Raw genomic sequence first — 27,673 nt, forward strand, 5'->3', positions numbered from 1 at the left:
CCACCACCCCAGTCTGCTAGTCCAGAGGTACGGTTCCAGACTTCCATGCAATGTTGCAGAAACGTCTCAGCCAAGACACTCCCACAGCATCCAGAGACTTGAGATTCTCGGAGTGAACCTCATCCATTCTCGGAGCCTTACCACTGAGGAGCTCTTTGACTACCTCAGTGACCTCAGGTTGGGTGATGGACAGCACCACCCTAAAAGGTGGACTATTTGATTGGTAATGTGGCCCGTTGTCACAGTAACTCGGCAACTCGTCACTGAGCCGGTAGCAACCTTGGTTGGAACGGCAAAAGAAAGCAATATGATCATCACGACAGGTTAAATAAAGCATCGGTTCAGAGAGAAAAGCCACATCTTACCGCTTGTTTTTGTCCAGGTCATGACGCAAAAGTTTGTTTTAAAGAAGACCACACATATTGAACATTGTGACCGGAACTTCTTTTTTAGGCGTGCGTCCACACCCAGAAGCCAATCAGAATAGAGTATTCACCCAAACCATTAAAAGTGCAGAAACCCAAACCCTTATGGCTGTATGTTAGCATATTTGTTTTCTTGGAGTGATACTACAGTCATAAAAGACTTCAGAGTTCTTCCTATCTTACTGTTGATGTGTTTTGTGCACACAAATTACACCTCTGAGTAATTCAGCTGCATGCTAGCAAGCTAATTTGGATAACTTAGCCTTTTTCAGTTTTTAGGCTAATTTGGGATTTAACTAATATTCCAGCTAGCTATCATTATTAGCATTTTCAGCCATTAGCTTCAGAATTTTCAACTATCAATTTCAGCATTTTCAGCATCTTCAACCATCAGCCCTAGCAGCTTCAGCGGCTAAATTTAGCTTACAGCATTCACTCTAGCATTATCACAGGTAATGCTATATATCTAGTTTTTAGTCAGTTTAAAGCCAATGATGGTCAAGATGTGTGCTTTACATCCAGTTTGACCATGACCATTGGAAAAAATAATCGGTGATTAGTCGACTATTAAAATAATTGTTTGTGACACCACTAATCATAATCAAAAAGTGTGATTAATCTAATTATTTTTTAAATCCATTGACAACACAAAAAATCTCTTAAAGTTAAGACATTTCCATTTCTGCTTAAAATAGAAAAATGTACATAACCTTGTAATTATGATTTTTTTCCCAGATGGGTTGGGCCTTAATAACTGCTAAAAGGGTTACTGTGCCCTTTAGCAGAATTTTAATACAAGACATCAATGTCCTCGACATGCTAAAAGAGGCTCTATGCATTAAAAATACATGCTCGGACTTGTTTTGGGCGAACGCCACATTTGAATGCTCCAAGCAGATGTCACACATAAACAATCAGGTCGACTTTCAAAGTGAAAGAGACTCCCTGCAGAGTTTTAATTTCACCACAAACTTGGCCAAAAAAATGACCACCAAGTGAGTTTTAATAGATAGATGTTTACAGACAAAAAGCAAATGAGTAAAGAGAGGACAGAAAACACCGCCCCTTTTGTCTAGAGCAACACTGAAGTCTGACAGTGTTCAATTGTTTCATTGTGTATGTTTTGGTTGGTTTGTGGACGACACAAATGCAAAACAGAAGCAGGATGATGGGAAAACAACTCAGTAAACCAGAAGAAGCCAAATCAAAGGTAAAAAAAAAAGATAAAAGGCAGCAAAGACGGCAGCCAAAACACAAAAACTGCAGATCGGAGACAAACTGGAATCACCTCATTGTAGACTGAAGGATGTTCAAGCTAACAGACAGCAGCTGGTGACAAAAATGAAAAACAGGTGTAAACACTATGAACAGAACAAAAAATACGCAGAGCTGCAGAGTCTGGGCTTCATGACAATATTCCATGAGTTGATATTTTCAAAGACGCGTTTGTTGATGTGTAGAGATACTGCACATCAGATACTGAGGCTTTGTCGCCTCACAGCGAGGAGGTGTTGGTTCAAATCCCAGCGGAGACCCAAGTGCAGTTTGGATGTTCTCCTCATCCATGTGTTGGAATTGACGCCCTGAAGATGTTTTCTGTTTGGTGCAGAGGGAGAGCAACAACCTAACCATTGAGGGCTCACCAACTCTCTTTTGTAACCCTTTAAGTCCGTATGTTGTTGGCGACATCTAAGTAACACACACTCTAATAGGGGTTGATAGATCGATTAAACGATTCGAATCTATTTAAACATAATAGATCTATAATCAATTCATAAAAATATAAATCCATTTAGCACATAAAGCTAAGTCCACTAGCTTGATGTTAACGTTGAATGGAATTTCCCATTGGACGGCTAATGCTAGCGATCATTCGACCTAAACATACATTGTTGACTAAATGAACATGTTTAGGCTGCACGGTGGCGCAGTGGTTAGCGCTCTTGCCTCACAGCGAGAAGGCCCCGGTTCGACTCCCGGCTGGGACCTTTCTGTGTGGAGTTTGCATGTTCTCCCCGTGCATGCGTGGGTTTTCACCGGGGACTCCGGCTTCCTCCCACCGTCCAAAAACATGCTTCATAGGTTAATTGGTGACTCTAAATTGCCCCTAGGTGTGAATGTCAGAGTGAATGTGTGTGTGATTGAGGCCCTGTGACAGACTGGCGACCTGTCCAGGGTGAACCCCGCCTTCACCCATCAGTAGCCGGGATAGGCTCCGGCACCCCTGCGACCCCGAAAGATGATGAATGATGAATGGATGAATGAACATCTTTATTTACTCACAGACATGACTTTTTCAGGAAATATTTTTAAAGTAACCATTTGTGGTCTAAAACACAGTTTTTTTGCTCATTACTTCTTCTGGAATAAGGTGTAATGCTACAGCACGATCGCCACCTAGTGGCCAAACAGAAACGTCCTCCAGGAGAAGCAGAACAATGTTTCCAATGTTAATGATCTGAACATTTTAGTTAGAACTTCTCCTTTAGAGAATCCATGTAACACTGGATGATATTAACAATCTCATTATTTCACTGATACATTTACAGTATGTGAACTGGATCAGATTCATATAAATATATTCAAAACATATAGTAGACTATTAATGTAATTCTGAATTGAAGAATAGAAAGAATTAGAAAAAAAAATCAGAATCGAATCGATCCAGGTTTTTGTGAATTGAATTGCTTCTGGGAATTATTATCAATGCCCAGCCCTACACTCTAACATGCCTGAACTCCTCAACCATTCATGTGACCAACGTGACTGGATTCATGTCAATTGCGTAAACAATTTAAGAGTTAGTGAATGTAAACACTGAATTGCTCCTGGTTTTTGCAATAGGGCAGCAGATTGTGAATGTGTGAATGTGTCTGTGACTGTAAAGCGCTTTGGGACTCAAAGAACAGTAGAAAGGCGCTGTATAAGCATAGGTCATTTAAAAACCTGAAAGTCCGCTTTGAGAATGTTTGTAGCTTTAACTCAGCATGCAAATGAATGAGGTAAAGATGGTTAGAATTGCAAACCAGCTGCTTAGTGGTTCAGGTGAGGCAGCTAAAGACAAAAGTAATCAGAAAATCACATTCTCCAGAGGAACAGAGCTGACAATGAGGTGAAGCTATGAAGCTTAACATGCGAGGACAGAAAAGAAAGAGGTGAAGATGTGTTCAGACACTGATTGAACCAGCAAACATTAAAAGCATTCAGATGGCCATATGTTTTTAAAATGGTTATTTTAACAAGTATAATTTTTTCTAAATTTGTTTTAGCATCATGATGTGTAGCCACTTTTATAGGGTGGTGTAAGTAAAGCGAGATGTTTGCTAGCTAAACAAACAAGTAGAAGTTGCTAATGTGAACTAGTGCTCCCACAAACGATTATTTTAATAGTTGACTAATCACAGATTGATTTTTCCTATTAGTCAACTAATCGGGTCATGCGCACATTGGATGTAAAACACACATTTTAACCATCATTAGCTTTAAACTAACTAAAAACTAGATATATAGCATTACCTGTGATAATGCTAGTGTGAATGCTGTAAGATGATGAAAATGATGGCTGAAATCGCAGAAGTTGTTGGTTAAAAACGCTGAAGCTGATGACCAGCTAAAATATTAGTTAAATGCCAAACTAGCCTAAAAAAAAACAAACAAAAAAAAAACTTAAACTAGCCAATAACAGCTAGGATGCAGCAGAATAGGCGATAGAGCGCCGTCCAGCGGCTGCTGCCCACCACTGAGAGAATTTCCCCATTGTGGGAGTAATAAAGGATTTGATTGAAATATTAGCTAAACTCTAAAATAGCCTAAAAACAAACAAAAAAACGAAATTAGCCAAAATAGCTAGCATGCGGCTCAAATATTAGCTAGACTCCAAAATAGCCTAAAAAACAATAAAAAGGCTTAAATTAGCCGAAATAGCTAGCATGTAGCTGAAATATTAGCTAAACTCCAAATTGGCCTAAATAAATGTCAAAATAGTCCAAAAAGTAAGCATAATGTCAACTTTACTACACTCGGACTACATATAATATAAAGCAACGACTAATTGACAATTCAATTAGTCGTCAAATATTTTAATAATCGATTAGTCATTGATTAGTCGACTAAACGTGGCAGGCCTAATGTGAACAAATTAATGTTATTGAGTTAAACCGGTGAATGGTGCAGCTCTCATGCAGCACTTTAACTAGAATCTGCAGAAGAAAAAAAAAAGCAACTAAAAAGGGTCAATAGTGATTCTCTCAGTCCCAGATATTAAATAACTCTTAAATCAAACATAACTGTCCCTAACAACTAAAATAGCACTGTTTGAAATCAAGCGAGTTAGAATTCCAACAATTTTGTGCACAAAACTAGGGCAGATTTTTAAAATGAAATCCATTAATCAAAATTGAATTGCTCCTTAAAAAGAAAATTATACGTTATGAAATCCATTTTCTTTTAAGGTAATTTCTTTTCTTCATGATGAAAGTTTGAATTTATTTAATTAAAATCCCAAATTATTCAGGAAACTGGTTTTAATAACCAAAAACATTTGCATTGGAAGTTGGGAATAGGTACCATACAGATTTTGGTAGTGATAACAATCATAAACAAAAAAAACTTTCTGCTACTAACAACTGGAGTTCCTGAACCAAGTGGAGCGTTTTCTATTTTGTCTTCACGCTGCTGCTCCTTCTTTCTGCTTAGCAGCACACAAGAGAGCACTGAAGACATTTTAGAGCAGTTGAACAATTCTTCAACAAAACAACCTCACCACTTTGTGCTCACACAGAAGTGGGTTTAATATATTTATCTGTGACAGGGAGCTGTAGATATTACACTGCTACTATTTGTGAGCACAATCTGACAAACTTAAAAGAAACAATGGTCAGTGATGTACTGCGTTGGGCTCAGGCTTTTCATTCAAGGCTTTTAAGAAATACACTTCATTTTTGGCATTTCTGCAGGAAAAGCACAAACTGGAGTGCTCAGTTGGCTGAGCACTCCAGTTTTCCAAACCTGTTTAATCCCCTTTGGACTCTCAGGGTTGCTGGAGCCTATCCCAGATACCATTGGGCTAAGGTAGAGTACATCCTTGACGACCAAATTTGAATTACGTTGTAAATTCTTTCAGGGGCTGTACACCAAATTGGTGCCATGTTCAGTGTGTACCCTATACTTACCTTACAGTAGCAGGTAGTGCTGGGTGATATGACGATGAATATCATGTGAGCCGGGGGTCGGCAACCTTTAACAGTAAAAGAGCCATTTGGGCTTGTTTTCTATTGATCAAAACCTAGAAGGAGCCGCATAGTCCTACTTTAGTCTTTGGATTTTCATTCATGAACTTCTTTTTATTAATAATATAAATTATGTCTTTTTTGCACGAACAAAAGCAAAAATATAGAAAGAACCTAGCATCTCTCAAAATATGTTTTGTTTTCTTTTTACATTTGACAGAAGCTCAAATAACTTTTTTTCAAAATAAAAGACGCTCTGTGCCAAACAGAATCATCTCAGTGATGCTCACGGCCGCTAGTATTATTGTGCAGCATAAGGTAATATGTGCTTTTAACTCATAAAAGATCAAAGTTTTTACCAAAGTTTTGCTTTGCATATAAAATCTGTTCATTCTGGAGGTAGAGTTGATCAAACAAGACGTCCTCAGGTCAACAGGATGTAAAAACCTACATAGTTTATCATCTATGTGAACCTCAGACATCAGTTTATACATTTAACTCATCTAAATTAAATAAATGCAAATTAAGTAATCCTTACTTTAACAAATTGCCATTTCTTTTCTTTTCTTTATTTATTTTTGTTCTTTTTCCCCCCTTTGTCCTCAGCAGTCTTACTCTGCTGGGTTTTGTTATTTTAGTTTGGGATTGGTAGTCTTAGTTTGTGAGCTTTATTTGTTTTCTTTAGGTAGTTTTGGTTAGGGGGAGCTGCATACTCAGACGGTCGACATGTCTGGGTCAGCAGTCTCCATGACTTATTTTATGTTTGACCAAAGAGCCACCATGGAGAGATAAAAGAGCCACATGTGGGTCTGGAGCTGCAGGTTGCAGACCTCTGGTGTGGGGGGTAGAAAAGTGTCTATCATGCCAATTCTGTTCCATCGTCTATATCGTTTATAACCTAATTTGATCAATTACTTTGCCATATATATCATTATATAGTTCGAACCTCCTCAGTGTGTACACAAAAAAATTATACAAGTGAAAATAAAGACAAATTAAAAAGAGATTCTTCTAAAACAAACTCTGTCTTGTGGTTTTGCAACATTAAGCTGCTTTACATTCTTTGATTCACACTTACGTAAGTTTTACAACAGGCTTTACGCTAACACGAGTGCAGAGCGATGGACGGGAAAGAGATTGAAGTTGTTTCCCTCAAGTTGAAACAGATGGAAACACCGATGCAGGCAGCCCAAGAAGAAGCACTTTCAGCAAAAGAGGGGTACGTCAGTGATTTGGTTGCATTTTTGATTCAAGATGTCCGACGATGAGCAGAAGGCAGCAGTACGTAAACAAGCTAGGAGGCTATTCTTTGCTGATGCTATCAAAACAAAACTTCTATCACTCAAGGAAAGTTCACAAAAATAAACATATGAAATTACAAAAAATAAGAGATAAACCAAGCTGTGTAACAGGGCTTTAACAAGTATCTGAGTACTCGGATTCTTGTAATCTCCTCCCGAAAATTTGTGTACGAGTATTTGTGGCGTCCAAATCGATGATTAACGATCTTTATAAATAAAGTAGAGTGGAGTCAAAAATTGATCGCTCTGAAATACTGAATAATGTTGGATTTTAATTTATGAACCAAAAAAAAGGCAGAATGAGCAGCAGTACCGTCACGGGAAGTAAACAAATCTTCAAACTAAAGTGTCAGTGAAGCTTCCCGTTTTCAAAGTAAAAGTAGCGAGAGTTTTTTTAATAACTGAAAATATACTTCATTGTTTTATATCGTGATATATATCGTTATTGTGATATAAAGTAATTTACATTGTGATATAAATTTTTTTCCATATCGCTCAGCATTAGTAGCAGGATAGGCTCCAGCAACCCCATGCCTCCAAAAGGGATTAAGGAAGTTAAGAAAAAGGATCTTCAACCTGCAGATACAATTCATTATATTCTGACAGATAAATACTTATGGTAGGAGTGTCAAACTCAATCACACAGGGGGCCAAAATCCAAAACACACCTTAGGTCGCGAGCTGAACAGGATAAACATTTATTGAACACTAAAACTACATTTTTAAAACTTTAAAACTGTAACTTTTACCATAATTATGAACTAGATATATAGCATTACCTGCGATAATGCAAGTGTGAATGAATAATAAAAAGGCAGTAATATTATTCCAGAATAAATGAACTTAAACCTCAAATAACTTTCAATATTTTACTCCCCAAAGAAATATATTTTGTCAAAATTATACAAGTTAGAAATAGGAGCAAGATAACATCGGGTCATTAATAAGAATAAAATAAAATTATCTGGAGGGCCGGATACAATTACCCGGAGGGCCGGATCCGGCCCCGGGCCTTGACTTGGACACATGTGACTTATGGTGAATATTACAAAGAGCGTTAGTTATGTACGCGACAAATATCCTGAAACCTTCTAAAAACCATCTAAATAAAAAGCACTGAACTTTGCACAAGCCACAACTCACTGAGCTGACAGGGGTCATAAAAGATTTTGTTTTCACTGGTATGATTGGTGCTTAACGGCGTTCTGTGCTGAGAACACGGTGGAGAGATGAAGAGAAGCAACAAAGAAACATTGCTCATTGATCGCAGTTGGCTGATGGCCATTGGGGAAGGAGGGGAAGAATGATGAAATAGAAGGTGAAAGAAATCCATACGTTTGACTTCATAGTTAAAACCTGGGTTTGGACAGTAAAATAGTGCAACAGTGAAAAGGGAAAGATCTGCTATGAAGACATTAAAATAAGACATAATCAGGGAGATGAGGCAAACAATAGTTCTCTCTGTCAACAAGTAAACATTGACTCGTCTGTAAGAATGTTTCCTGAAGCTTAAGGTTTTTTTTCTCAAAACCAGCTTAAACCCTTCAGCATGCGCCTGGCTCATGTCCTGCTGCTTTAGGCTTCCAAATTATCGTCGCAAAATCCCTGCAGCACAACTAAAATCATTTTTCTATGTTCACAAATACTTACAAAAACTAATATTGCATTTGGAATCCCCCAAAGCTCTCATCTAGGACATCTCATTTTCTTGTAGTTGTACCTCTATTAATTCCAATTACACAAAGAATAAAGAGAAAGTTTCCATGCAGACCACACTCATTTCTGTAAATTGTAGCACCAGAGAAGTAGAGGCCTTTATGACACTAACATTCTTTAACAATAACCACTACATCAGGGGTCTGCAACCTTTCACACTAAAAGAGCCATTTGCTCTACTCTCTTACTGACCAGAACCCAACGAGAGCCACAAAATCTCACTTTATCCTTAAAAAATTCCCAATATTTGTGTATTTTGTAAATTAAGCATTTAATTATAAATGTAGCTTTAAATATTACAATAATTGAATTACAACAGTATTCATTTGTTAACATTTTTTCTAAAGCAGTACACACTAGTTTCTTTCAAAATAAAACCCACTCTGTTCTTCCTGCTGCAGCAGCTTTACTAAGATTAGAAAGGCAAGACAGACAAATATTGTGTTTTTTTTTTATTATTAGGATTTTTTTATGCTTTTTTATTTCTTTTACTCTGAAAAATGAACAAAATTTTTATACAATCTATTAAAAAAAACTCAAAACATTTAGAATAAACTGAAATTTTATGGTCATTCCCTGAGGCACAAATCACATACCTTTAATAAATCATTTTCAATCACTTTAAAACTGCATTTGTTCAAAACTTTAACTACTTTAGTGTCATTTACCAACATAAAAAAACTAGAGACTTTTATGTGACTAACATTAAATTAAAAATATCAAGTTTAAGACCATTTCTACAGAATTTCTGACAGTAAATTAGACGGTTTTTGCTTAGTTGTTTGACATGTTAATAATATAAACAGAACGGACAAGACTAAGCTAACTAATCTCTTATTTATTCAATCACTAGCACTTTTCATTAAAGCTAAAGAGATGCAATAAAGTGATAAAAGAGCCTCATGTGAGATATGGTTGATAATTTGTGTACCTGGAAGCAGCCGCCCATAACAAACACCTTTACAGCACACAGTGGTAAAGTAAGAGTGAAGTATGGAGCATGCAGGCATGTCTTACAGAATTTTCTATATTTTCACACCCAACCCAATATATACGTATATCCTGCACGCTCCTGGCGTTCTCCGTACGTTTCCTCATTGTTTGTCTGCAAACAGCTCATATCACACTGTAAACGGAAGATGACTAATGCTTTACTAACCACTGCAGGGTGGCGTAAGGACACCCGTACATCACGAGTGCGTACAGCTTTCATTAGGCTTCAACATACACGCACAACATTTGTACGTTCCATTTTCAAGGAGCCTCAACAGCTGCGAAATGCATCTTCTCTTCTCTACGATCCTCCATCAGTCAATGGACAACAGACACACTTTGAATCAGAATCATATAAAAAATAATCTTTTAACTAATCTAAATTAAATAAAGTAATCCTTACTTACAAATTCTCACAATCTGCCCCCGAAAATACAAGGCAAGTCTGAGTGTTCGCGACGTCCAAATCACTGATTTGTAATCTTTATAAATACATTATTCTGAAATACAGAATAATATTGGATTTTAATTTATGAACCAAAAACAAAGCAGGATGAGCGGCGGTACCGCCACCGGAAGTAAACAAATCTTCACAATAAAGTGTTAGTGAAGCTTCCTGTTTTCAAAGTAAAACTAGCGAGAGCTTTTTTAATCACTGAAAATATACTTTATTGTGATACATATTGTTATTGTGATACAAAATCATTTATATTGTGATATAATTTTTTCCCATATTGCCCAGCACTGGTAGCAGGGATAGGCTCCAGCAACCCAATGACTCCAAAATGGATTAAGCGGGTTAAGAAAAGGGATCCTCAACCTAAAAAATAAATCTTGTCTTAATGAAACTTGGAAACCATCAGTCCATGAGCTGCAGCTGTTTAAACCCCAGAAAGTGTGTCAGAGCAAAAGACTCCTACACACTCCGGTGTGTGAGAGAACATACTTTGTTATTAAAGTAGGTAATCTTTTATTAAACCAAAAATCCACCCGCAACCTTTCAGGTTCTCTCAAAGCTCCTCCACGCTCACAGACAGAAATACGAGGCACATTAGCGTTCACTTTCTGTGTTCCAAACATCTGGAGCAGAGTCAAAGAAGCCTGTAGGTTAGCCAGGTTAGCGTTCAGCACCTTTAAATCAAGAGTGGAAACTATTTTCTGCTGCCTTTAATAAATCCTCTTTTCATCAGCTCAGTTTCATCTCTCCGGTTTTCATTTCTGTTTTTCAGCGAGGTTTTAAATCGTCTTAATGCTAAAAAAAGGGAATAATTGCAGACTTGGGAATAAAGCCAGAGTCAAACCAAGCACGTTACGTTCTTGCATGTCCGATGAGTAAGGTGCCAGTGTAATATAAACACTCTTATCTATTTTCAAACACAGGTGTAGGTCAAAGTGAACAACAGTAACTCATAGTAGCCTGACTGCAGCACAAACAGCCTGAAGCCTTCCTGTCTGGCGTTGCACCCCCCAGCACCACAAGTTGATTTTGGGCCAACAGTTTCCTGGAAATAAATGCCAAGACAAAAAAACTCTACCACGGCGTATTTTTTATTTTCTTACAACTCCATATTTCTCTAGCCTGGACGTTTCACTCGTTTTCTGTTCAACTCACATGATCAAATTTGTTGACTTTTACAGGTTTTGGAGCACTGAAACGAGGAGGGTATGTTCAAACCGGAAAACAAGCTAAAAAACATGCATGGCAGAAAAAGGTAAAAAATTGGAGCGAGAAAATTGTTTCACCAAAAAAGCATGATTAGAAATAAGTGAATCGGCCTGTATGAAGCCTGTGGAGCCAGAGTTAAAATGGTTTTGTACAGATTCAAAAGGCAGTTTTCTTTTACAGCTGTTTAATTCCAAAATCATGGCAACTTTCATTTACGTCAAGTGTAAAAAAAACTCTATTTTTAATAGGAGGTAAACTATTTCCTATGAAGGGATTTTTTCCACCATATTCCAAACAAAAGCCACAGTTCTGCGATCAACATTTCCTAAATTGGTAACAAAATGTAAAAATTTCAAAATAAAACTTCATCATTTGAGAGAGAGAAAATACTAAATATTTATTTTAAAGAACTTTTGTTTTGCTGTCAAAAAATATTTTTTTCATTTTCAACACAAATGTTCTCTGTTCTCTCCATTTCAGGGGATTATTTCAGACAGAGTTGGTATTTTCAGAAATATTTTTAAGGGTGCTTTTCTCTCAGTTTTTGTAGATTTGGTGTTAAGACATGAATATGTTCATGTTTTAGCATTTTGTGTTCAAAGATGTTTTGGTTTTATAAAAAGGCCTCAATGAACAAATGTTTTGATGTGATGTATGATATGAAGCTTTTCAAAAAAATTGTTTTAGGCTCTTATTTTGTTTTTTGTTATTATTCCCTTTTACTGATCTAAAAATGATCAGAATCGTGACCCTAAAACCGTGACACGATCTGAACCGTGTGACCCACACAGTTTTATTTCAACAAATTATGTTTCAGAATTCAAACAGCTTTACTAGAATTGATTTTTTCACAAATTTCATTTCTAGCTTTTTAGCCTTTAAACTGACAGGTGACCAGTCAATATTCAGATCTAGAAGTTCAAAAATGCTTGTTCAACCACCAATTTCTCTGCTTGGAAATGTCAAGACAGTTACGTCATGAGAACAGCTGAAAGTCAGCCACTATGTATGGGTTTTAGGGGTGTAATGATTCATTTTAACAAAGGCTTAAATCATGTTCTAATTAGTGGTTGACCATCCGAGTCATAGTTGATATTAGATCCGATTCACTGACCCAAAATGGATCCAGGACATCTTTATCCCAAACTTCCACCAGCGTGACTCAGAGAGAAATACCTGGTTCTGAACGGTTCAGTTTTCTTGTCTTTCTTCGAGATAATGAAGTGATCAATTAAGTCATTAACTGTTATTCCCCTAATAGATTTAGATTGGAAATAGCAGATATTCTCTTTTCTTAATTCTGCTTCTCCTTAAGATGCTTAATCAAGTCTTCTATTAAAAAAAAAAAAAACAGTGATTCTTTGAAACTAGTCTCAGCCTTTTTCTGAGAGACAATTCTTCACCTCGTCATTGTGTTCATAAGGGCTCACAGCAACAGGGCGGCGCCCCCTTTCAAAACTGTGGTGGTCTATGTAAGACTCTATAAAAATTCATGCATATATATTTATTGAGCTGACCTTTTTCTCTGGGTTGCAGAGAGAAGCCCAACTGCTTCAACTCCTTGACAAAAAGCAAACTAATGAAGACTTTCTGAAAGGCAAATTGATTTTCCTCTGCCTCCCTCCATCACATCCATCGCCCGCTTCAATACAGCGGGCAGGCGGCGGCCGAGCCGCTGATCATCACTCATTTGTTTAACAGGTTGGCTGAGATGAGGATGGAACACCAGAGAAAGACAGAAAATACAGCTATGATCCCTCTAAAGACAGACAGAACAGGGTCTCATTGAGGACTAGGAAATGTCCAGGATTGGAAACTGTCTGCTCTGCCTATGAGACATCTACATCTATATTTTCAGTGTGTATGACAGTTGTAAGATCTAGCACCATACAACTGTTGTGAGGATGTAAAGTGGAGAATGTGGATTTACAGCATGACCTACTTAAGTTCTCCACACATAAACCAAGCCAATGAAATGCAGAGATGCAGTCCAGCTGACAGAGACCCTTGTAAAGGTGGCTTTATGCCCCTCATCTCAGGAGGACCATTCAAACAAAGAACGTAGAATGCAGTCAATGAAGGGGGAAGAGGTTTTGCAACGTTCTAAACTTTAGCGATGACAAAGCAGTTAAACTAACGAGATTTTTACACTAATATAGATTTTGAGATGGAGAGGCAGGGCTGTCCAACCTCGATGCATCTTCCTTATTACTTGAATCAGGTTCAGTCCATACAAATAAGACTTCTGAGTCACCAGAAAGAACTGGAGAACAGGTAAGGGTGGTGGATCCTGAGGATCAGGGTTAGGGAGTCCTGGTCTAGATCTTCCACTGGTTTTGTTTGTTCTTGCACAACACTCTTGAGTGCAAAGAAAACAGCCCGATAATGTCACGCAGTCACACCAGCTACCAGAGAAATGTCGGATTAATCATTGACTCTGAATTCGAAGAAAAAAATCTTTTCCAGATAACCTGTAAATAATGATTTCCAAGAGCTTTGTTTTCTTTAGACCTTAAGCACATTCAAAGACCAATCTAAATACTTTCCAACTTAATTTTATTTTCTTGTGACATCTATTATTCATGCGCTGCTTGGGTTATAGTCTTAAGGGCTTTAAGGTTGTGGTGTCCAAATCCAGATCCAACTTCAAAGCAGCTTCTAACCGATCAAGCATACCTGATCCAGCTCAGCAGCAGGGAGGACATCAGGAAAACATTCAGGACTACAACCCTTGAAGCCTGAATTTGGACACCCCTTAAGGCAGGAGTGTCAAACTCAATCGCACAAGGGGCCAAAATCCAAAACACCTTAGGGGCCGAACATGACAAACATTTATTGAACACTCTAAAACTACATTTTTAAAACTTTAAAAACCATAACTTTTCACCATAATTATGAAATAGATATATAGCATTATGTGATAATGCTAGTGTGAATGCAGTAAGATGAATTTGGCCACTAAAGATGCAAGTGCTGATCCCTGAAGATGCTGAAATTGATAGCTTAAAATGTTGAAGCTGTTAGCTGAAAACTTTGAAACTGATAGCCAGCTAAAATATTAGCTAAATGCCGAATTAGCCTTAAAAAAAGAAAAATCAATTAGCCAAAATAACTAGCATGTAGCTGAAAAAATATATAGACTTCAAAATAGCCTAAAAAAACTGAAAAAGCCTAATTTAGTGAAAACAGCTAACATGTAGCTGAAATATTAGTTAGACTTCAAAATAGGCTATAAAACTGTAAAGCTTAAATTAGCCAAAACAGCTAGCATGTAGCTGAAATATTAGCTAAACTCCAAAACAGCCTAGAAAATCTTAGTGAATGCAAAAAAAAGTAAAAAAATCTGGTGGAATGACAATTTTTAAAAATTTCAACTGCAACTTTTTAACATAATTATGAATAATAAAAAGGCAGGAATATTACTCCAGAATAAATCAACTTAAACCTTAAATAATTTTCAATATTTTACTCTCCATGAAAATATATTTGGTCAAAATTATACAAGTTAGAAATAAGCCCTCGGACCATTAATAGCAATACAATAAAATGATCTCTGGAGGGCCTGATCCGGCCCCCGGGCCTTAACTTTTCCACACGTGCCTTAGGGGTCTTGTTTGCTATGATTTGGCACAAGTGGATCAATCAATAATTTCTACCAATATTTTTAGAAAGTTGAGCTTTAAAAAGTGCCAATAAGCATTTATGTTTAGATTTGGGTGGAAAGTTTGTCCGTTGTTGGATGACTTGGTCCTCTTTTATCTTTACAGGTTTTCATGTGTTCCTCTTGTTTGGGAGTGTTTAAAGTATTTTGGTGGAGTTACACATTCCACTGGGACTGAACCCCGTCTCTAAAGTTCTCACAGATGCGTCCGTGTCTCTCACCCGGGGAGGTTTAGCACATCCTTCTGCTGACACACTCGCAAAGACTTCCATTTGAAGCTGGTCTTAGTGAAGTCGAGGGACGCAGCGAGCTCAAAGCTTGTCTGCCTCTTCTGTGAACCAGATCGTTTCAGGGCTAATCTCTGTCTTCCCAGAAGTGCAGAGGTGGCTTTGAGAGTCGGCTTTACAAAAGGACCGGCACTTTTACAGAGCAGGTTTTAGCAGATTCTAACACAAACGGATTTTATTAGTCGTTGGAGTCAAACACATTTATCGATGCGTTCTTGAAAACATCTAAAAGCCATTGTCAACTTAACTGTATTACACATGCTCTTTCACAAAATAAAAGCTAACTTCAGAGTTTTCTTGCTCATAATAGTATTGCATCTCAAAAGAGAAAAGTTTTAAAAAGCAAACATCAGTTTATCCTAAAAACAAACAGTAAGCGACTCCATAATTATCAGCATCTATCACAGCAGACGTTGGAGGCGTGCAGACACACTCATCTCCGCGGTTCGCCATGTTTGGTGGATGCAGGATGCACCCTGAATTATTCAGCGTGTGTACTCAGCTCGCCGCTCTCCACAGTAAATTGATCTGGGCACACCGCAACACAGAGCCGACGCTTACATCTGGGAGCAAAGAGGAAAACAAACCACAAAAAAATGAAGTTTAAACCATAAGGGGGTGGTGGGGGGCAGAGGGATTCAGAGCACTAATGAAGAGGAGGCTGGTGCACGCCGCACACGACAAAACAGAGCAAACAACTCAGAGGAAACGGGGAAGATTCGCCTTCATCTGTGACATGTATGGTAAATACACACGTGCTGTATTTTCTGCACACCAGGATATAATGCACACAGTAAATGAATGCTTTAGTCTCAAACTCGCACTGTACTACTAGAAACATTAAGCGACACTAAAGAGTCAGAGATAAGTCCTTCAGTTAAACTTTATTAACTCCATTCACAGTAATTCTACAACTTGTTTGTAACATGCTAGGCGTGTTAGCGTATTCTCAATACCTCTAACTCCCAACTTTGTTTGCAACTTGTAAAAAAATCTTACTAACACCACTAAAACAAACTTCACTGTGACTACACTAACTCCAGACTTTGTTAATAACATGTAAAGGAGCTTGGGGACTCTGTGGTTTCTTAGATGTTCAGACTCTTCTGGACTGAGATCAGGAGTCTGAGTTCCTGGGATCTTACACTTACAGCCGAGTGTTCCACCACAGCCTTCACCTGCTCTTATTTTAAAACCAAGTTAGGTAACACTTAATAATAAACATCCATTATAGCCAGGTAACAGATCATTAATATACTGAAATGCAGATTAATGCAGGAGTTTAAGTTTAGGAACTAAAACAAACCTGAAAGAGCTGCAGGACTGACACAGGAAGTAAACGCATATTCGTTCAGGTGAGGCTTCCGGTTTTCAAAATAAGACTAGTGAGAGCTTTTTTCTGTTCAGAAACTGAGACTGAAGTTCTGTTCACTGACATAACTTCTGAAAACATTGCTTTGCTTTAACACTGGAGATTCTTTTGGTCATGGTAACTCTTCAACAGTTGATGCAATTAACGCAACTCCAGCTTATTCTGAAGGGGTAAAACACAGCCTCATGCTGCTGAAAGGTGGATGTAATCAACGTGAATCGGATGATTCTGATGCGAAAAAAAACAACTTTCTTCATACAGGCTCTGCACCAATATGTAACGCTTAGAACGTAAAATGTTGAAGAACTTTGAGGATAGGAAACTGTGGAGAGAATTTTCAGGTTTTGTTGTTAAATGATCAAAAACAAGAATGAATTTTTTATGCTTTTTATGTTTTTAATATAACTGCTGAACATAAACAGAAGGTTGACAAAAAAATAAAATAAAATGAAATGACAAACAACATTTCTTTCTATGTAAATCTTTGTGGGTTTTTTAATCAGCTTTGTTGATTCTGATCTCCTGTTTTTCATAAAGGTAGAAATGATGGGGATTTAATACAAATATTAAAATTGTCATACCTCCAGTAAAAAGACAGACACAGAAATAAACATTATATTAAAAAGTAAGAATCGTGATTCAATTTGTCAATCGGATCACCACCTTGGCAACGATCCACAGCCCTATTATAGACAGACAATAGATAACTAACAAGCTGTTAGTTAGCATTTATACATTTATACATACTTAAACTTTTAGTTAACAAGTCATTTATAACTCAATAACTAACGGTTTATTAATGATCTGTTAACTAGCTATAATGGATAAATGGCTGGAAAGCCCGCTGCGAAACCAGTCGAAGTGGGGAGGCGGGGTTTTGCTGGCCACTCCCTACCACACACCCTCAAGCTCCTTGGGGTAAAAGGGCAGCTGTGTAGAAGAGCCATAAAAAACATCATTGAGGCTGCGGAGAAAGCCTCAAGGTGGCTTTGGATTCGGTGTCAGGGCTGATCACCCCTGGCTGGGTCGCCCAAGCGAGGGTGTTTGATGATCAAAGACCCTAAACACCCCATGACGTCCAGCTCATCACTGACGATGGGTCCAAGTAGCACCTAGTGGTGTATTTTAGAACGAGAGTTATTATAAAGTGTTACCTAAAATTAATTTCTCGATCTCCTTGTGTTCCTTCTCCCTCAGGACTGCAGTGATTGGTAGTTGGTGGATTGTCTAAGTATTTAAATCTGATTAGAGGTAATCCACATCCATTTCAGAGGAAAAGAGGAGTTAGTGGACGTGAAAGTGTTGACTGCAAGGATTTTCAAAGATGAGATCAACCTCAGCCTCTGACAGGCTCCTGTTCACTAGAGACCCGTAATGCTCAGAGAACAAGGTAAGACTTTTATGTGAGAGAGCTCATATTCACCTGTAAGGACAGCTGTGACTAAGGCTTAAACCACAAGTACCAGAGTATAAGTCGCTGTTTTTTCATAGTTTAGTCAGACTCTTAGACTTATACTAAGGAGCGACTTAATTGTGGTTTTTTTTTAAACAAAATTAATATATTTGTTACTTTTTCACTAGCAACCTTTAGCTGGTATTTCCACTACAACCACTAGAGGGGGTTGTATTTTCTTCTGACACTGACAGAAGAAGTGTCGTCCAAAACAAACATGGAGGAGAATCTGATTGTTTTCCTCTTAACTTTTGATATTTTACTCATTTGAAGCATTATTATTGGTATTTTTTGCCATGGCAAATATAAAAGTGTGACTTGTATATGGTTTTCCTCTTCTTGGTTAGACGTTTTTTGCTCCTGTGACTGATAGTCCAGAAAATATGGAAACTTTTTTTTGTCTGTATTACCATTCAAAACTGTTTTTTTTAATAATACTTGGTTAGCTAACATTCACATAAATAGAAGATGATATTTTATTATATTAGTCTCCATAGAATTTCCACACAGGATGCTAGTTTCTAAAGAGGCCCAAAGAATCAGGGACACATCCATCTGACCAAGTCCATTTCTGCACATGTGCTCTGAAAGCTATTGATGCTCTTAGAACGAAAGCACAAAAGCTGATCATGTAAAATCCTCCAACCAGAAAGCAATTAAATAGCAGCAGCAACCACACCAGCAACTTTTGTGCAAATGCATTGCTTGTTGAGAGTTTCTGCAGCCAATACTAGGAATGCAAGAAACAGTTAAAGAAAAAAAACAACAGAAAAATAACAATAAGGTGAGTCAATATTCATGCTGTCTGGGACTGGTGTGTTAAAATTCTAGTCCTCTCGTGGTTAAAGGAGAGAAGGTAGGATGAGGAGATTGAAAAATAAATGGAGTATGTGATTGACAGCCTGTGATTCTGAGTATTAAGCTGAATTGGATTGGGGGTGGGGGTGGGGGGTGTTGACTCAGCCAACCATAAACTCAAAAGTGCTTGAGACATGCTAATATTGAATATCCCAGAGTATTCAGCATCAGTGGAGTACGAGAGTCGGTGTTAAAACGTCTCATTCGGCTTTACAGAATGAAATATGGATCCAAATGAGAGATTTTACTTAGAAAAGCTGTCAGTCTAAAGACAAGGGAAGTTAGCTGAGATAATACAGACATTTCTGATGGGAACTTCTAAATTATTCTAAATCTGTATTGAAACAAAAGTTAACATTTAAAAAAGAAGACTAGAAAAATCAACGTCTTTTACTTGTCATTGACTTCTGTGAATCTAACAAATCTAATAGTTAACACGTCCCTGCTGACATTTTAAACAAATGCGTCAGCTCAGTTATTTACATAAAAGCCATAAGTTGGGTCACTAAGATATGACATATAAATGTTTGTTTTAAAGGGAATGATTAAGGCTAAATGCTTTTAACTCTTTAAGCAGTGATTTATCACCTTAAAATACATGAATTAAATCTGTAAAAATCACAGACTTAAAAGTACTTATTGTACAGGCTTAAATGTTTAGCTAAATGTTACGTCTAAATGCTACAAATGATAAAGAATGTTTAGGAAAGTTTACTCTTTTACACCAGAACTTTAGCTGTAGTTTTGACATTCTTTCAACTACTGCAACTTTTCAACCGTTCATCCAATAAAGACAATTCCAACATATTCTAAAGATGCTTCTTTTATGTATTTTTTTCTTACCAGAAAAACTGTTGTCTGTTATAAATGCAAAGCTAAAACCAGATGTGAAATGGTTAAAGCAGATTAAGAATACTGAATCTTGATGCGTTGTCACACAGACTAAATAACCATACAGTTTGGTGATAAATGACCTTTCCATACATATACAGGTAATCTTTTCTTGCAATAAATGTTCAAAGAAATGTATTTATTTATTGTTTCCTATACACTTTGTTACAAATAAATGTAACAATCCATAGTAAATAATCCAGAAAGAACCTTCAATTACACACGGTCTGAAAGGAAATGTCTTTGCATAGATTTGACATTCAGAGCCCCACGCGGCGGCATTGTCCAGCATATATCAGCATCTATAGCACAGAGAATGCTAATAATCCTGTATTCAGCGTTTAGAATGCTAATGACCCTCACAAAATAAATGCGAAGCACGCCTGTGTGTGAACCACGGTATCCCCTCTGCTGCTTTGGTCTCTACTTTCAGATGTTAGAGAATTTTTCCACAATTTAAAGTATTAAATTCCTCATTTCTACATTATTATATAAGAAATGAGTCTCAGCTGGTTATAGGTTATATCTGTGTTAACAGATAATACAGTCCCACTCCCATCAGGCTTTGACACTTTCTACAAGGCGACAGGAGTTCTTTAGAAACTCACAGAGACGGCTCTTACTTAAGATTTTGTCTTGTAGAAATTGATGCGGTTTGCTTTTTTTTCTCAGTGTTGTGGTCTGTGAAGAGGCGTGCACAAACATGCACAGATCTCTCAGCAGATCGACGGTTGCAGGTTTTCAACTGTTGTAAATTGGCAGATATTTCTTTCAAATGAAAAATTTGTGGTAATTTGTCATTTCATTTTGAAGCAGTGAAATTCAAATTCATAGTTTTTCAAACATTTTTGTCAACAAACGTCTTAATTATTTTAGCACATAGCGTTGTTGTGCTTTTAAATAAAGCATGATCAAAGTGAAACTAAAATGATCTGATGGTATTGAGTCAAAGCAAACAAACATTATTAGGAGATTAGAAAACTCTTTGCCTTTAATGACCTGTTATTGCTGGCAGGATTAAGACGGCCTTAATGTTGGTTTATCTGTCTAAATTCAAGTTGCGTTTTCGCCGTTCGGAGTGGGACTGTTGTAGGAAAGCAAACTGCAGGTGTGGTTTCGGTTCCAACAGCAAAAACAACGATTGGGAGAAGAAACATGAAGCCAGTTAATACACAAATGACTAATCCTGTTCATACAAACGACATAAATTTGCATCAGCAGACTAAAGGAACTTGTCAACAGGGCAGCTGTTCCAAGCAGGAAGTAAAAAATGCACACTTGCATACACAAGTGGCCCACAACCGGGTCCATTTCCTCCTGCAGGTCAGAGCCTCATAAGAGCGATCTAGCGCTACACATTTTAGGCTGTCCTGCACGCCTCAGCACACCACCCCACACCGGTTTGGATGTTTTTAAATGCATATCTATCAGCATCTGCTTTCTGGAATCTAAAGGAAGAGAGGAATGAAGTCTGAGGAGTCATTGATGATTTGGTATTTCAACTATTCTAACTCTTAAGTCGTTCCTCTGCATCCTGTGGGACAGAAAGACTCGGCAGACTCTGCTGCTCCGACAGGACGAAGAGAAAGAGTCCCCCCCTCCCCCCCCCCCGAAACTCATATCTGAGATAAGCTCTTTATCAAAAAGACACAAAGAAACGGCCGATGAGTCGGATCCTTTTTAAACACAGTCAGTTATCGCGTTAACAATTCTAAAACATCTCTACGGGGAGTGAAGTGTAAACCTGTAACGAGACACTTGTTCAGTTTGACGTTTGACCTGCAGTTAAGCAGTTTCTGGGGGGGGTGGAAAAACAGGAGACCACGGTTTATCTCCCCTTGGTGTGCTTAATGTTTCCCAGAAGGCAACTGTCAACAAAGCAGCTGTTAAAAACATTGACTGTATATGAGAACTGGAAAGATTGAGTGTGATGTCAACCATTGAAAATGATTTACTTCTGGCTCCAACCAAATGAAGTCAGCTCAGTCACTGGTTCTCTGAGATACAGATATCGCCACGTTGGAGCCAGACGTCATCATTGGTCAGTCAGTCAAAACTAATGTTTCTATGGCAACCACTCTCACCAATCAGGACTCAGCTTGTTGGAACTCCACACTCGTACCCCTCAAGAGCACTCTCGTCATTGGCTACACAAAATCTGCCAAAGTTTTTGAAAGTTTTACGTGAGAGCACACACTTTTATGGAGACATCTGATTGGTCAGTCGATATGAATAAGTTGGACTACAGAAAAAATATTGTGAAAAAAAGAGGATTCATTTGATTTTTTATCTAATCCATAAATAGTAATTCCAAAAACACCATGAAAAAAGCTAAATTTCTACAATCTACAAACTCTACCATTATATATTCTGGATCATGTAATGCTTCTGTGTTTCCTTTTTACCTCCACACCCCACTGATCCCTCGGTGATGGTGAGTGAAGCTATCATCTGCACACCATGAGGCAGGCGGGGTTCTCCACAGACTTCCATTTCCATCAGACAAACAGGTTTAGCTGCTCACAGGACGGCGGCGGCCCACCCACAACAGCCTAGCCCCCGCCCCGCAGAGACATCCTCCAGCCACCAAACATGAACCGCCTGATAGGCGTAAACGCAACGCTCCCCTCAAAGGGTAACAGCAACAGGTCACTAAACCTTACAAAGTACACACAGGTGTGTGCCCAATTTCCTATCAAATAAATATTTATATCATTAAAGAAAATTGATTTCTGTTTTGAAAAATGCTTTAAAGCTACACCTGAAAAAATCCAAGCATTTTAGTTAAAGAACAACTCAGTTAATCAGTAATTACTTTGATAACTGGAATAATATGGAGAGCCTAGAGAGCCAAAACAAAATCCAACGAAAAATGTACACACAAACACATCAATAAATAAAGCAGTAAACGCATTTAGAGATGACCACAAGATTCCTCAAGAATTGTCAAGACTTAGAGTAAAATGCAACAATTGTTACTGTATTATTCACATTATAAGGCACACAGGAGTATGAGACACAAAATCAATGACTAAATGGTCATCCATAAGAAGCACATGATTATAAGGAGCACTGTCATTTTTTGAGAAAAATAAATGTATTTAGTAGCGCACAATTTTTAACAAAATTCCCCAAGCTCTCTTTCTTCTATGGCCAAAACTGAAATAATGTAATTTGAATTTTCTTGTACATATAAACACATAGCAAGGAGGTTGCGCCCTTCTAATTGTAGTTTGTATATTACACAAGGATTTTTCCAATGGAATTTTTGTCTCCTGATCCATCACAATTTGAAGACAATAATAGTCAGAGACACAATCTAAATCTCTATGTGTCTCCTTGTATGTCTCACATCTTGAGAAAAATGCCTCAAGAATGTGTTAAAAACACATTTTTTGTTGGAGTGGGTCTTTAAATCACCTAAAATAGATCCAGAACATTTTTCCACATCAGGATAATCCAAAGGGAACATTATTAGAACATTCTATCATAATTTGTGTTCTCATGTCTGGGTCTTTATATCACAGGAACAGATATCATGTAAAACATGACTTAACCATGATTACCTTTAAACTTGAAGTGTTTAAGCTGTATGCTAGCTAAAAATAAAGACAATTAGGACGATAGTTTATTAAAGTACCCGTCCGATGAAAATCATGCTTTTTTTTTTAGTTTTTGACATGTATTTAAACAAATGTAATAAGAAATCATTTTGTTTTTTGCTCATTTGACCGCAGTTGGAAAGAATTGTAAATCAATTAAAGAGCATTTTGATGTTAGCTTTCATTATTTTATCAAGAACTCTGAGAAACCAATGATTGAATGTATTGATCACAGTCAATAAACATTGTAGAATTAGCTAAGAGTCTTTTGCCGTTTTTATGTAGCAGTGGTGAAGATTTACACTAGTGATACAGAGAACTATCATAATCGAACAGGGGGGATAAGGGGCGGAGCTACTCAGCTCAGCTCCATAAGCCACGCCTTCTCAGAGAAGATTTTGAAAACAGAGGCATCAGATCAACATGAAATCGGCTTTTTAAGACATTTAGGTTGTGGAATTTTGGTTAAAAACGTAATACTCATAATTAAAAGACTATTGGGAACGTATTTTTAATTTTAAAAAAAATGTCACGAGGGACTTTAAGCCTTTAACCCTAGAGAACTATCGCTGGGTGATTTTCACCCGAGAAAATGTATTTACATTATTTTAAATTTGTTGCATTTTTTTTAGAGTCCCTGGGTAGAGTTCCAAGAATGAGTGGATCAAAGGTCAAGTGTATAGTATCATTATTTATTTTTTTTTTTTAGGAATTTTTTTCTCCTCAAATTCCTACTTTTCAGTCATTTTTAAGCATGTTCTTGGAATCTTCTATCCTTTTTTTCCCACTTTGTTCCATAAAGCCCGGTGTGACATAAATTTGACTCTAATTTATCTTGGTCTATTTTTTTATGAGGAATACTTTTTATAGGATATTTTATATCTGGTAAAAATTACCCAGCAAAAGTGGTGGTGTTCTAGAGGGAGTTAACTATTTTCAAAAAAGTAGTTCTGGGATTTAAAAAAAAAAAGACAAATCGACCATTAAATTTGTCATCGACTATTGTAATAGTTGACATAGTCGTGACTAATCTTAGCAGCCCTATAATTACCAAATCCTGACTCAGAAATATATAAACAAATAAAATGTGACAACTGCGTTTTCTTAAAAAAATGTAGCTTATTTTTTTCTTTGTAAAGTCACCTTCAGTGTTCTATAGAGTGATGTAGAATGAATGGACCGTGTAGAACTGCCTGAGGTCATTTAAAATATTTCATTCTAAAGTTTCCAGTAAACCCTGTAGTAATAATATTAATAGTAATTGATAGCATATCACCCTTCCTCCGGTTGCTTCCCGGCCTCCAGTGCTCACAGTAAACTGCCTGTCACGACGCCTCTTTCGCTTCAGGGATTATCCGGTGTGTTTACAATATGGGTCAAGATGTGACTTCACGTTAGTCTGCTTTGTGTTGAAGGAACTAGTCTGACGGGTTGTTCAGCCCGGGGGGAGGGGGTGCTTTAATTTAAATTAAACATAAATGAAATAATAATACTAATAATAAATGATTTAAGCCATTTCATTCAACAGGAGCTTCTGTAGGAAGTTCATTGTCGCTCACCTCCTTGACTTTGGCCCGTCTCTCCCTGGTCTCTGGGTCCCGGGGTTCGCTTCCTATCGCCCCGGGGGGGCGGTGATACTCAACGGAAGGTAAATCGTTGCCCTTCTTCCCATTTGGGTCCAAAGCGTTGGGAACTTTGTCCTTGTCAGAGAGAATTTCTTTTATGAGGACCTCTGGCCGCTTCTGCAGGACGTCCTTGGCCTCCAGCAGAGCCTTGTCGTGGTCTTTTCGGATTTTATCCAACACCCGCCCGTCGTTCCCGGCCGAGCCCGGCTCGCTGCCGTCCGGACCGGTGCGCGTGTTCGTCTCCACCGCGGAGGAATGAAAGAAAACTCCGCTCAGCAGCTTGGAGGAGTCCGGCAGGAAGAAAATAGCCCCGAAACACAGGGTGATAAAGGCGCTGAACACCAGCAGTAAAATAAATTTCTCCGTCAACCTGAAAGAAGTGGCGCTGACAGACTTCCTATTAGGGGTAGAGGTGAAAGGCAGAAGAGTTGCGACTGGCATTTTTCCTTTCCTCCGCGAAGGATTTCTACAACACGAGCCTTTTGCTTTGAGGTGTTCCTTCAAGTCGAGCGGCGCTCAGTTCTGCTTTATTCCGCTCAAAAATCCATTCCCGGGGGGTAAATGTCGCCTGAATGAAGCCGTTAGAGAGCGGAAAAGTTGAGGTGAGCAGCCAGTGTCCATGCCGAAGATTCCCCGCAGACAGAGCGCTGTTGTCGGCTCACTCAGACAGGAAGCAGCGAGGAGGAGGCGTGGCTTACAGTCCCGGTGGGCAACAATTCCGCGCTTCTGATTGGCGCAGGTTGTAGGAGGCGTGGCCTTCCAATGACTGGGTAAAAATTGCTAAAACAGACATTAAATGATTGTTTATAAATGGTATTGAATCCTGCACTAACAAAAAAGCTGTTAGAACAGTTGAAGCATGGTCACATTTGAAACTTTAGCAGAATACTTTACCTTTATTATTACTTGTGTGAATGCTTTGTAAGCATTTCAGCAATCTTTATTTCAAAACATTAAGCTCGTTCAGGACATTTTTGCCTTTTTTTTTTGGTATTCATAAATGTTAGTTGTTGAAATATTGAGCAAAATATGCCCCATAGGAAAACAATCAAATTTCCAAAAATTTAGCAGATTAGCAACAAGCCTTTAATAATATTCATGGGCTAAATTTTAATCTTTTGTAGTAATTTTCAAAATAATTTGAGTTTGGCTAATATTTTAGCAACATGCTAATGTTTTTGCAGAAATTATCTACAGGGGTTTGCTATGCTAATTTTGAGTTAAGCTTCTATTTTAGCAAGAGGTGAACATTTTTGACTAATTTAGTTTAAGGTCCAACAGCATTTGACAGCCATATCACAGGTAAAAAAAAAATTGGAAAATCTGCCACACACACTTAGACGCGTTAACTTTATGCATGTTCGTAGAGTATCAGTGATACAGACGCCGGAGTCCATTCCACTGCCAGAACACTGCCAGAACACTGCTTTATTGTGCATAAGTGCGTCCTCCCACACTCAGCCACTAAACAAGTAAGCAGTGGTACAAATGTAGACTGGCCAGGGAAATGTGCCAGTTTAGCTATTAATTAAGCAATGTCCTAGCTTCTTTTTGGCTAATTTGGCATCTACTGAAGTTTTCTATTCTAATATGAAGTTTAACTAATATTTTAGCTAGATGCTTAAGTTTTTGGCTAATTTGTTATCTACTGAGGTTTTTATAGGCTAATTTAGAGTTTAGTTTCTATTTTAGCAACATGCTAACTAATTTAGTTTGCTAAATAATGTTAGACTATTTTGGAATTTAGCTAATATTTTAGCAACATGCTAACGTTTTTGACTAATTTGTTATCTATTGAGATTTTATAGGCTAATTTAGAGTTTAGTTTCTATTTTAGCAACAGGCTAAGGATTTTTGCTATTTTAGTTTATTGAAGAATTTGGTCTGTTTTGGAGTTTAATTAGGATTTAAGCAACAAGCTAGCTTTTTGGGGGGCTAATTTGGCATCTACTTAAGTTTTTTGTGCTAATTTGACATTTAACCCATATTTAAGCAGCACACTAAATATTTTTTTACAAAACTGGCATGTATCTGAAATTTTTAAGCAATTTTACTACAAATGCTCAGAAATTTTGGTCAACTTCCATGCTCTTTCATAGTTCTGTAACAAAATTTCCAGTCTTTTAGGAAATGTAACATTTTGGAAATAGCTTTTGCATTTTCAGCAAATCCTTCAGCAATTAAAGTCAATTACGTCACCATTTTCAGTAAGAAGCTTCAGCATCTTCAGCAACTACTTCCAGCAAAAAGCATTCCCCCTAGCATTATTGCAGGTAATTCAAATTTTCTACTTATTATTGTTTTACTTGATTTATTTTGCAGTTACTATGAATTTGTTTACATTTTTGTTAATTTTCCTGGAAGATGTGAAAATATTGTTATTGGCACGTATTGTGAATTTAATGTTTCTCTGTGTGCAATATTTGTCAACATGGTAAAAAAAAAGACATTAAGACATTAATAGATACACATTGATAGTATAATCCCTGGACATGGGAAGGAAGGTGTGAGTCAAGGCAGGTGAACCAAAACTTTTGTAAAATAGTGTGTTTTGCATTTAATGTTATTAGGGGTTCAAAGAATGCAGGCCGAATG

General features: G+C 37.6%; 1 protein-coding gene across 1 annotated transcript in view; it reads right to left on the reverse strand.

Moving 5' to 3' along the window:
- Positions 1-26,049, reverse strand: part of man1a1 (mannosidase, alpha, class 1A, member 1) — a 128,043-nt gene extending 101,994 nt beyond the window's left edge. The window contains exon 1 of the mRNA XM_024290774.2: positions 25,013-26,049. Coding sequence (XP_024146542.1) covers positions 25,013-25,519 — 507 coding nt within the window. The 5' untranslated portion in view covers positions 25,520-26,049. The remainder of the gene's footprint in view (positions 1-25,012) is intronic.
- Between the last annotated feature and the right edge of the window lie 1,624 nt (positions 26,050-27,673).

Source organism: Oryzias melastigma, linkage group LG24 (assembly GCF_002922805.2).
Source record: "Oryzias melastigma strain HK-1 linkage group LG24, ASM292280v2, whole genome shotgun sequence".
In the NCBI taxonomy this organism is placed as follows: domain Eukaryota; kingdom Metazoa; phylum Chordata; class Actinopteri; order Beloniformes; family Adrianichthyidae; genus Oryzias; species Oryzias melastigma.